Raw genomic sequence first — 12,176 nt, 5'->3', positions numbered from 1 at the left:
TGTTGTACCAAGTTTTGTTGAACAAAATGCAAGCTGTTGACTCGGGCGGTCCAGGCTGTATAATTGGGACCAATGCTGCAGCTGGTCTGGTCATGGACTGTGTCCCAAGCTCAACCTGGTTTCTCTTGTGAAGAAACAGACAGCTAAGACACTCCGAAGGGATTAGCAGGCAACCTGATGAGCTCTGGCAGAGGATAAAAGACGGGCTACCGTCCCAGATGTCTCGACAATCATCCCGCCAAACCCACCTTAGCATAGCAAGAGATCACTTCGTTATACACATTCTTTAACCAAACACTTCTACATATTTATCCCTAGCCCCAGCTTTCTCCATCCTTGGTCACCCAGCAACTCCAAACCCAAGCATTTCAAAAACCCTTCTAACAAGATGCAATTCACATCCTCAACCACCAAGTTGTCCCTCCTCGGAGCCCTGGTTTCGGTATCCGCCGTCCTGGCCGCTCCAGCCGGAGGAGTAAGTCTTGAAAGACCCCGCCGCATCACAGTCTCTATTCGCCTCATATAACTAATCAGCCTGCGCCTTTGTCACAGGCTATTGAATATTACCCGGATGGTGCACCGACAGGGTCGCCATACGGCCGGACGTACCACGACGGGCCAATCTACAATGCGGCCCCAGCCGCGGCGTCACAGGGCGACCTGGTAAGCTTTCCCTTACCCGAGCACATAGACTAGACAAGAGATAGTGAGCTGACCCGGGTGACGTTTTTCGGATGAAAAGTTGGGCGGCCTTCTGAGAAACGGATTGACAGGAGGTAGTGACGGATTGTTGGGAGGCAGCAACGGATTGATAGGAGGAAGCAATGGATTGATAGGAGGAAGCAACGGACTGATTGGAGGAAGCAACGGGTTGACCAACAATGGCCTTCTCGGACTCGGGCTCGGCGACCAGCCCGGCTCCCCGCTCGCCGCTAACCTTCGCCTACTCGATGGCGGATATGGTACGGCTGCTTCTGGTGAAACGCTAGGTACTCACCTCGGCGGCGGACTGGATGGCCCCTTAGGACAGGTAAGCTCCCTCCCCTCTCTTTCTTGTGTTGCTATACACCTGTCACTCATCATTCCCTCGTCTCCTTTCGTAGCTCCTCTAACCATACAAGCCAGTCACTCCAGCATCACCGGGCTACTCAGTAATCCATTTTGCTCCTTGTCTAATTTCATGTATAAACATTTTGTAAAAATAATCACTGCATGTCTATCAATCATTTATTCCAGAGATTATCTCGAACCCAAGCAACAAACGCCTCCACCATGTCCGCTGTATTGTAAAGAAAATTTGTATGCAAATACCTCCAAATATCATCTGCAACCAGGAACACCATGCACAAACATATGCTCTCCACCCCCCAATTTCTGCGGGAGGTTTTTTAAAATATGTTAAACTCTTTTTTGCTGATTCTGAGAAAGTGTTTAGGTTTGGTGGGCAAATCCCCTTTGGAAGAAAGAGTGAGCAAAGGAGGAATTGAATTTGGAGCAATATGGAACATTATAAATCAATGATTGTATCATTTAAACTTCAAACATATCCAATTGGGTGTTCAAATTTGTAATTGAGGCTCTGAATACTGTGTTGAAAAATCCTTTGAAAGAATTCCCTAGCTTGCTATGTTCTCCAAAAGCAACCTTCATTAATTCTTCATTCCCAGGCTCCTTCATCCAGTGTTCTAAGGAGTACCACGTCATAGAGGGGACCTGCCGGGTTGCATTCCGTTGTGCATATTTTCTTAAAGAACCTGAAGTTGCAAATCTCTCAAAACTTTTCTTGGCATCTTTCAACAGTTCTTCAAGATGTTTTTCATGTTTGTGATCATGATTGTTGGTGGAGAAACCAATTACTGGTAGTTTAATTATAGTGGAAATCATTATAACATAAAAAAGAAACACTGGATAGGTTCTCTCAAGCAGATCTGCTGGGAATTCTTTGTTTGCCAATAATTCTATTTCAAATTTTAAATCAACTAGGTTGATGTTGTTGTTCTTCCTTTCCCAGAAGCATAGCCACAGATGTCTGGTTTCTAGAAATTCATCAACAGTTTTAGCATGAAACTTCACTGAAAAGTTTGGGTCCACCCTTCTATTTTTTATCACATAATTTCCATCTTCAGATTCAGCTTGGAAAGCTTTTTGAAGCTCAAGGAACCATTTGGGGGCAGTTTTGTCAGTCAATTTGATGCTTCCTGTACTTTGATCTATTTGTATTTTTCTGAAGATATTATTAACTGCATCTTGGATGTTTTTACTCTTGTGATCTTGGATAAAAAGAATATCTTGATCAAACTTCATTCTTTCCATCTTAAAATTGCAGGTAAACCTGAGATGATTGTTCAACTGGTCAAATGAGGATACCAAAATTAGGTTAAAAAATGCCTTAAAAATTCCTTTGATCTCTTTTGATTCATTCAATGCAATTCTCTGAACTTCCTCTGAGCATGAGTTCTCAATCCAATATCTCAATAAGCACCAAATCCTAGCAGGGAAAGTCTCTCTATTGTGTGGTTTGAGGGTTGCGTGATTCAGTATATCTGGTGCAGAAACTTTGAAGTTTTCTATTGCCTGTATCATCAGACCTGGAGCATTCTGAATCTTTTGTTGCACAGATTCACCATGATTCATGATGTGATCGATCATTTGAACATGGAATAGGAACACAGGGAATATTTCCTTTGCACAGCCACCCAATGAGAATACTTCATTTTTCATTTCTCTTTTAAATTGAATTTCACCATTAGTCTGTCTTTCCCAGAATTTGAACCATATTTGTTTGTTTTTTAAGAGCAAATCAAATTTGTTTAAACACATCCAATGGAAAAATTTATGTCGGTCCATTAATCCACTTTCAGAAAGGTCCTCCAAAACCATTAAGCAATGAGTAGCTGAGTATAATTCAGCAAAAACCATGGGGGAATTTTCAGAACTTAATTTTATACTCCCTGTTTTGCCTAATGGCATTGAAGAAATAATCTTCTGAAATTTATCTTGAACATGTTTATACGGATCTTCAGCAAACAGGCTATTTTTGTTAAAATACATGATTTCCATCTTTAAATTCCCAATATTTTGAAATTTGTGTATTTTATTGCGGAGGACTGAACATGAAATGGCTTTTGCCCGCTCCTGGGCTGACATGGGACCCTTAAAAATGCTCTTTGCCAGCTCCTTTTTGGAGTTATTCATTTCATTTTGAGAAGAAACTGTCTGGCTCAGAGTGCCTGCATTGGGGCACCCAACATTAGTTGATTTTGGTTTAGTTTTCAGGGATAAATCAGATTTAATTTTTCCTTCCTGCAAATCTCTTGATCTAAATCCTGAGCTTTCACCTTCTCCAGATGAGAATCTGGTTCTTAATTTATGATCCATAGGTCTTTTCAAATGGCTAATTCTTGCTTGATTGGTTTCTGACGCAGATTGTGAGCCAGCTTTTGCAGAATCCTGGATTCTCTCTTTGATACCTAATGAAGGAGATATATTTTGCTTAGACACAGGTACCATATTTACTTCAGGACTAGAAACAGGGTTTAAATTAGAGTGCTTGATTCTCATTTTCCTCAGAGGGACTGATTGATCACATTTTTCTTTGGAGGCATTGGAGCCCATTCCATCCACCATCTTCCAGATTTTGCTTGTGTGAGGGCCATTCTTTGTGAGTGATCCTTTGGAAGGGACTGATGATGCTATATTTAATGGTTCATTGGATCCTGAAGGACCCATTTTTTTTATATCCTCTTGGTTTATGTCATTTTGGGAAACTTGTGGTGGGTCCATGTTGGTTTTGGCTTTCTTCAACAGTCTTTCTTCCAGCTGATTATCATGATTTTTTCTAAGCTTGTAATTTTCCATAGGGCTAGAGGTACCACAGCTGGAATGAAGTGGTCTTGGATGGTTTTTTGTACCCTCCTGGATGGAAATGGAGTGCATTCCCTTTTGAAAACCAATTGATAAACCTGAAAAAGAACCATTGCTTTCTTTGAAATGATTGAGATTGTTGGAATCTCTATTTGAACTGTCTTTGGTTTTTGATTGATCCAAAGAAACATTTTCATGATTGTTATTCTGTAATACAACTTGTTTCAAAGAATGGTTGGCTCTAGATCTCTTGCCTACTGGTCCAAATTCAATGTTCTTACTATAAGGAGATTTCCTAATTTTATAACTTGATATGGAGCTCCCAACACCCTTCATCTTATCATACTTCAGGTGGTGGTTTGAAACTTGATTTTTTGAGAAAATTGGCTTCCTGTGTTTCTGAAATCCTTGGGAAAATGCAGTGTTCATGTAAGATGATGTAAAGAAATCTCCCAACAGATCCACCTCTTTGTTTTTATTCTTTGTTTGGGTGCTAGTGAGTGGGCCTTTGAGTTTTGCGTTGGCACTTGTTTGGAATTCTGGGTTATGAGATGGCTTGGGTTCTGTACTTCTAACAGGCCAATCACTCCTAAATTCATGATTGAGATTTCTTTCTGGAAATCTAGCACTCCTTAACATTGAAAAGGATGAGGGACACTCAAGAAGGCTAGATCTATGATGGTTTGTTTGCTCTTGAGATCCAAGGTCTAGATGGGCAGTATCCATTTTAGCCTGAGACTGATTTTTTGATACAAGCCCTGGCTGTCCAGTCTTTCTGAGACCTGCTAGTGTGGCAGTGTTTTTGTGGTCCATCTGGACCAATGAGTTTTGAATCATATTTCCCTGGGCTTGGAACTGAATCCCTGCGCTCAATGACAGTTTACTGCAATGATCTTGGTCATTTTTCTGTTGGACTTGAGTTCCCTGATGGGATAAAGACCTGGAATCCACAGGCTCACAAACATCCCACATTGCATGACAAGAAATGATTATGGCCAAAAAGGCCAGGATATGATTCACCGGTGGACTTGATGCTGTGCTTGTGAGTGACATAGATTTTGTTGAGTTGGGGTGCATTAGTGTTTCTGGCTATGTGTATGAGTTATACTCTTTTGGTAGTGAAGATGGAGAATGAGGAATATGGTAAATCTTACAATGGGGAGTGGAAAGAACAGGAAGATATGCATCCAAAAGTTTTCTGTGGGAGCTGGCACATACAAAATGTAAAACTGTTTGTGAAAAGGTATCTATCCAGATTCCAGATGGCACAGCTGTGACACAAAAAAAAAAAAAACATTTGCACGCCAAATTGTGTCAAATTCAAAATTTAAAGTAGGGTTTGGGGAAAGGACTTTATCTGTCAGACGGTTTCGTACTACATAATTTAGTCCCCCTTGGTTTGATTCGCGGCTCCCCATAGTGACGGAGAGGACAGCCAAGTGGCACTCAAGGCCTGGAAATAGAGAGAGAGATGGAAAGGTTCTTCTTGATAGTGGCCATCTTATTGTGTTCCCCTGCCTCAATCCCACAACACAGGGGTTGCAAACATGATGCAGGTCCCCGTTCAGCAAACCCAATTCAGGAAAATAATGTATGACTTGGGACAATGTGCGTGCGTCGCTGACAAACCAGAATGCTTGTGGTAGTTTTTGTTCCCATGTCCTGGGGATTTGTAGACGCCTCTGCTAACATGTGTTAATTTTCAGGGAGCGCAGGAAGGGAAGACTTCCAATAGGACCCTGGAAACCCCCAATGTAGGTGGGTAACCTAAATGTATGAATTTTCACATTTTTTTGCAAAATGTTAGGCACGGAATTGGTATGAATGGGGTTTGGAACCCAAAAGGGTACGCACCAAACATGGCATTTATGTATGGATTTCTGCTGATACTCAGTTAAATCCCCTAAAACCCGCAGAACCCCGCTTAACTTCGGGGATTTCGGGCTCCCCGGGGCGATTTTGCCCCAGGCATAGGCACAAAAATGTATGAATCAGCCAAAAAAAGCCATTCCCCGGTGCCCCCCGATGTATGAATTTTGCCAAAATCTTGGATTTTCGGTTGCCCACATCTATAGGGGGTTTCCAGGGTCCTCTTCCAATGCAGAAAAGAGTGATAGATACAACAAGAAAGCATATATGGAGAGATGTAGAACATAACACTGGTTGTCGATACTGAAAGAGTCGAATACATGCAAATCAGGCTCATCTGACTCTCCTGGTACCTCACATCCCTCGACAAAGATATGCAAGAAAGGGAGACAAAACGGCACCCTGAGTGAGTGAAGCGATGAAAACATGTAGCCCAAACAGAAGAACGTAGTTTAACATGAAGAACAACGACGATGATTAGAGTTTATAATTTTCTTAGGATTCTTGGTTCATTACACACACACACACACACACCAACACACACAAAAGGAAGAGAGAGAGGTGACGAATAGGATGGAGAGGCAGGATGAGGGATCGAGAGAGGAGAAAGTCCGGGCCGTAAGAAGTAGTTCTCTAATATCATCCAAAAAACAAGGAAGAGAGGGGGGGAGGGGAGGGCTTTCTTTAATTAAGAACAAGACAAAAACAAAGGAGGGCTATCAAGACACAGGGAAGAAGGAGAGCAAATCAAACGGTCGCGGTGATCTGCGAGGAAAAAGCAGAAATGAAGAGAGTGAGTCGAGGGGGACAGGGGGGTTGGGGGAAGGGAGGGGACGGACCTCGTTAGCTTTCTCGAGCGCGCCGATCATCTTGATGCACTCCTTCCTCCGATTGACGACCGTCTCGCTTTCCTTCATGAGGTCGTCGAGGACGTCGGGCCGATACAACTCTACGCACGAGCCCGTCTCTCAGCCCCCAGCTGCACACAGAACACGAGAAGAAGAGCGCGCACCTGAGAGCAGTTCGCGCTGCAGGTCGTCCTTCGAGTGCGAGACGAGCTTCAGCATGATGGCTTTCGGGACCATGTCGATCACCGTGCGCTTGACGATGTTGAAATACGAGCTGATCAAGACTGCCAACAGACACGTGGGTTAGGATGGAGAAGAGAGGAAAGAGCGGGGAGTAGACGGACGTTTGATGACGTCGGTTTCAATGACTTCGCGCTCCGAGAGGGTGCCCGAGGCCTTGAGAGTTTGGGGCGGGGGCTCCATGAGCGAGCCCGCGGCGCCCTTCCTGCGAGGCCCAGGCTGGCCGCCCTTCCAAAAGCTGCCGAAGAAGCCGGGGTCCTGCTTCATATCGACGTCGAGGTCTCTGCCGTTATTAATTGCGCCGGGGGGCAACTTGCCCGCCTTGTCCAGCGCCGCAGGTCCCGACGGCGGCGGCGGCTTGGCCGCCTCGATCTTCGCATTCACCAGGGCCATCGCCTTGTGGCCGCTGATGAAGTCCGGATGGCCCGTGTTGATGTACGTCGCTTCTGCCGCTACTAGGTCGGATACTAACTTGTTCGTCGGGAGCATCGCTTTCTTGTAGAACGCTACCACCACTGAATAGAATCGCTCCTTCAGGGCAGGATAGCGTTTGAATCCTTGCTGGAGATGATACTCACAGGAAAATCAGCTCCTCTTCTTCTTCGGCTTAAGATTGAGAATAACGCGACTGACGTTTTTGTTGAGTAACTGGGTCAGTATTCTAATCAGCTCATCATAGACCAGCGAGGAGCATTTCAGGGCGGGATCTTCGAGACGTTTGATCTGCTGCTTGACAATCACTTCAAATGCTGTTGTGCCGACGAAAAGCGCAGGAGAAGAGCCCTAGCGAGGATACCGACAAGATTAGTCTCGGCAACCGCGGTGGTATATATATATATATATAAATACGAACAGAGGAGTTGTAGAGGATCGTGCGAATATCGCCGTCTTTGACTTGGTCGTAAGGGTCCAATTGTTTGATGCCATTACTGAAGAGCTCGTGGAAGACGAAGGCAATCCGGGCGCCGCCACTGAGCTCGTTGATGCTCAGATCGTTTGAGTTACCATCGATGACCGTCCTGAAGTCCGAGCAGAACTCGGTGATGATCGACAGGACGACGTTGCTCGAGTTCGGCTCGCCGAACTGTCCGCCTAGCGCCGTCAACTCCGCTTGGTATTTCGCAAGCGATTGGCCGATCTTGTTCTTGATCTCGGGCAACGTGTTGCGGATGTGGTGCATCAAAATCTATTGGAGAATATGTAGGCCGTCAATTCTTGATGAGAGTTGAAGACGCGAGGAAGGGAAGAGATGATTACCATGTTGAGCTTTTTAGCCAAGAAGGGCGTACCACAGTACTGGCTCTTACTTCGGTAGCTCGAGTGATTTTCGAAGAAGTCTTTCTCGTTATCGAGTGCGGCGGTGATCTTCTTATTCTGTTCGATATCTCTCTGGCCGCGATTGACGACGGGGACGTATCCGAGCCTCAAGGGGATGATTCTGCCTGCGAGGATATCGACGACATCGGTGCCCTGGTCCATCAGGTCGACCTTGGTGAGCACGCCGATCGTTCGGCTGCCCTCGGGGTCGACCTCTCTAGCCAGCTTGAGGCCGTCCGAGTTGGCCAGATCGGTGTTGGCGGCGGTGACGGCGAGGATGATCGAGTTGGGCTTGGTGATGAACTTGAAAAGCATGTCCTTGATCTGCTTCTCGATGTCCCGCGGCTGGTCGCCCACGGGTACCTTGGTCAGACCGGGCAGATCGATCAGGGTGAGTGTGAGCACGTGGGGTGAGAAGACTCGCAGGTTGATCGGCAGGGGTGAGATTCCGCCGTTTTTGCCGGTCTTGGTCTCTGTATCTCGGACGATTTCGTCTCGGATTTTGTTGAAGTCGAAGAACTTCTCTCCAGGTTCTTCAAAGAGAGAGAGAGAGAGAAGCGTAGTGGATGAGTGATTATTACTGGGTAGATAGAGTGGCGTGGCTTACTGTGCAAGAATTCGCCCCATTCGTCTGGGTTTTGATTTGAGTCTTCGCCTGGCTTGAGCGGGACAGGGTTATCAGGGTCTGCAGGCTCAGCGCCGTTGGCAGCAGCCGGTGTTGGTTTAGAGGTGGCGGGTCGATTGATGAGTTGGAGGACGAGTGGTCTTCGGGTGACGATCCCGGCTAAGATGATGTAGAGGGTGAGTTTCCGTGTTGTTTAGGTGGTAGATGGGAATGTGACTTACTTCCTCTGGGCAAGAAGTCTCTTCCGACCAAGTTTTCGAGTACTGATGATTTTCCTGATGACTGGGATCCGATGACGGCGATTTGGGGGAGATCGATCGGGTTTTGGACACCGACCTGGAGGATAGGTGTTAGCAGGTAGTCCCATGGCTAGTAGTTAGTTGATTGTGCTCACCGATGCAAATGCATCCTGTAGCTTGTTGATGGTCTTGATCAGTGTCTGGTCCATCGCCATCCTGGATGTTTTCGACTGCTGTTGCTGTTGTTGTTGTTGCTGATGTGGTGATTGCGTGGTGGTGTTTGTTGAGATGGGGAACAATGAGAGAGCGTTCTTCGATCTGTCTGCGTTTGGTGCATCCCCACCCCGCCCTACGTCAGTGCTCATTCCCCCGCCCCTCGCTCCCCCCGAGGGCTATTTTTAAAATTTCACCTGACTCATTCGACTCTGGCAGTGACAAGAACAGAAACAGTCCGGAGTGGAGGCCGGCGTTGCCCCCGGTGCATGTGTGATGTAAGTTGTGTGCCGAGTGCGTACGGGTCACTCCGCCAAACGGCATCCTGCTGTTTGCGACGATCGATTGATGTCATATCCGGATCCGCCACCCCGAGTGCCCGTCGGTCCCCGACGATCCGAACGGACGCCGGGTCCCCTCGGTTCACTCCCAGTTTCGATTGTTCCCGAAGAACCACCACGAAACTCATCAAACAGGCAAGTCCACTCACCACACACCCCTCCCTCATCTATCCCTCCAGCCTGCACCCTCGTCCCCCCAGAACCACTTCCGGGTTGATCAGAAAACTGACCATCTCCAGAAACCAGCTCCAAACGATCGAAACCAAACCAGCCCCACCATCCGAAAACTAGCGACCGCAACACCGTCCAACAATGGCCGTAAGTTTCCCACTACGGTCTCGATTCCAGCAAACAGAGAACAACAGATTGATGAGCTCTTCCGGACGACGCCCTCCTCGAAAACACAACAGGTCACAAGAATGATCTACAACGCGATCATGAAGCGTAACTCGACTTACGTCTCGACCATCTTTGCCGGCTCGTTCATGTTCAGCATCGGCTTCGATTCTCTCACTTCTGCCTGGTGGGAACAACACAACAAAAAGGTACCGCCACCCCATCCCCCCTTTTTACTCAGATAATGAACTTTGAACTGACTCCGGTATTATTTTCTCTCTATAGAAATTGTGGTCTACTGTCAGAGAAAACGTAAGCTCACCGTCTCCTGCTCTGGACCGCAAAGAACACTGACCTTGCAACACATATCGTACCCACCCCTTCTTTCTTTCCGCTGCCGACGATGGTCGATCCTGACGAAAATTGGTTAACGACGATGTCCAGCTTGCATTGAAATGAAGGATGATGTGTCCAACCAGTCCTTTGCTTCCTCTTCCCATCTCACATGCTCTACCTCTCAATTCATAACTATACATACACATAGAAAGTGCCCCGTCCCTGTCCCGATTGACATCCTTTTCTGAGAAACACATCCTAAATCACCCAGTCTCTCTTCCTAATCAACTCAAGAGCAAATCACTCGCTCTCTCTCTCTCTCAAACTCAAGTCCCTGGAGGCGAGCCTCGTTATTAAGCCCCAGCAATATCCCTCTGATCGAAGACGCCAAGAAGAACAGAGGGTGAGACTCGGGAGGATGAATCCAGCCTAAACAATTCTCTTTTGGGTATATCCCCATGGTTATCAGATTGAAAAAAAGAAGATATATGTACATACTAGATTAACTACGTATTATCTGCAGCTTCCTCTTGGGTGGGCACCCGGGACCTGCTTGCCATGGTCCAGGAATCATTCCGGGCGGGCGAGTGGGTACATGTACCTATAAGTGTACACACACTTGCTTGGGAGGCTTTCCAAACGGGTGTGCCTTTGTCCTCGGCGGAGATGAATGTTCTTCAGCTCCTCCAGAAGTGTTTGCGCCGGAGGAATCCTCGGGGCGAGTGCAGACCTTGGAGCTTCTTCCGCTTGCCGGGGATGATTCCGGAATCTGAGCAAGAGTCAAAAGCCTCCGCCTCAGTGGTGTCATTTTGCGTTCTCGTCAATGAGAATAACCAACCTCATGTTTCTTTCTATGTACCCACCCGGTGGGGATAGAATCTCTTTGGCTTGCCTGGAAGATTCCTCCAGGACAAGTACCTTGTACCCAATCGCTGAGGGCCTCAGCAAGCAGACTGGTACCCACTCGGCAACAATGGATTCTCTTCTGCGCGTCCAGGAGGTTTCCCCCTGGGTGGGCATCTTGTACCTGCTTGCTAAGGACCTGGGCAAGCAGGTACAACATCAAGGTACTTGCCAGGGAGGAATCATCTCCGGCATTTGGGTACATGTACCTATTTATGGATTCATCCTTGGAGCTTCTTCCGCTTGCCGGGCGGTGATTCTGGGCAAGACTCCTGCAAGCAGTTAAACCGTGTGCCCGCTTCCCGGCGATGCCACTGGGCAGCCGGAGATGATGCCTTGCCAGCATTTTTTTTTTTTAAGTGAAATTTGGCCTGTGGCATTGCTCACTATGAATCTGGGAAACATCTTGATGAAGGAAAACAACTCGAGATCTATCCATTCTGCTGTGCTGGGCATTACCTTGTGCCGCGGGCGGGTGAGTGTCGCCTGGGTAACCATCAGGCTCTTTTTTCTTCCGTGGGATTATTCTCACTTGGGCTGACCCAGGTGCTACTCCTGTAGCCCTCAAGTCATCCCGGTACGGGCTGAGTAGAGTGAGTTTCCTTCTCTCTCCTCTTATACCTCTCCCTTTAACAGGGTTTGGGATTCCTGAGGGTTTCCCCTCAGAAGGAGAGTAGGAGCTACTTGTGGGAGGGGCTTGGTTGTCCCTCCTTCAAGAGCATCACTCCTGGATAGTGTTAAGGCCCAAAAGCTGGAGCCCGCGGGTGGGCGGGATCCACAACTGGGCGGGTGGGTGGGGCGAAAATTTTTCTCCCTTTATGTCGGCCTGATGTCGGTAGTTCAGTGTCGAGTCCGGCGGGAGTCAATCGGCGGAATCGCTTAGGTTCCGGCCCGAGACTCTCTGCCGGCCTCCCTTTCCCCTTGTGGGCGAGGTTGCTGCGGCTGTGCCTCGCTGCGCGTCATGTGCTGCTCAGGCACCGCGCCGCCCCAGGGCGGCGCGGTACCAGTGGCAGCTTCCGGTGCATTGGGCGCGCCGCTCCATGGA

The 12,176-nt window shown here is 47.5% G+C and overlaps 3 protein-coding genes across 3 annotated transcripts; 2 read left to right on the top strand and 1 right to left on the bottom strand.

Annotated features, from left to right (window-relative positions):
• Nucleotides 1-388: 388 nt before the first annotated feature.
• PtA15_17A36 (uncharacterized protein) lies at nucleotides 389-1,112 on the top strand (the record flags this gene model as incomplete). Its single annotated transcript, XM_053164479.1, has 4 exons — nucleotides 389-475; nucleotides 553-663; nucleotides 743-1,030; nucleotides 1,104-1,112. The coding sequence occupies 4 exons, from the start codon at nucleotides 389-391 to the stop codon at nucleotides 1,110-1,112; spliced, it is 495 nt and encodes a 164-aa protein (XP_053028110.1).
• A 5,368-nt stretch (nucleotides 1,113-6,480) lies between these two features.
• PtA15_17A35 (uncharacterized protein) lies at nucleotides 6,481-9,217 on the bottom strand (the record flags this gene model as incomplete). The annotated part of the gene is made up of 10 exons (XM_053164468.1): nucleotides 6,481-6,498; nucleotides 6,573-6,682; nucleotides 6,746-6,865; nucleotides 6,926-7,382; nucleotides 7,455-7,604; nucleotides 7,675-8,007; nucleotides 8,079-8,671; nucleotides 8,746-8,922; nucleotides 8,985-9,099; nucleotides 9,158-9,217. The coding sequence occupies 10 exons, from the start codon at nucleotides 9,215-9,217 to the stop codon at nucleotides 6,481-6,483; spliced, it is 2,133 nt and encodes a 710-aa protein (XP_053028109.1).
• Nucleotides 9,218-9,563: 346 nt separating this feature from the next.
• On the top strand, nucleotides 9,564-10,246 carry PtA15_17A34 (uncharacterized protein; the record flags this gene model as incomplete). The annotated part of the gene is made up of 3 exons (XM_053164457.1): nucleotides 9,564-9,647; nucleotides 9,736-10,101; nucleotides 10,178-10,246. 3 exons carry the CDS (start codon nucleotides 9,564-9,566, stop codon nucleotides 10,244-10,246), a joined length of 519 nt encoding a protein of 172 aa, XP_053028108.1.
• Between the last annotated feature and the right edge of the window lie 1,930 nt (nucleotides 10,247-12,176).

Source organism: Puccinia triticina, chromosome 17A (genome assembly GCF_026914185.1).
Source record: "Puccinia triticina chromosome 17A, complete sequence".
Lineage (NCBI taxonomy): Eukaryota > Fungi > Basidiomycota > Pucciniomycetes > Pucciniales > Pucciniaceae > Puccinia > Puccinia triticina.
Note: the sequence above shows the minus strand (reverse complement) of the source record. Positions and strands in the feature narration are given on the sequence as shown.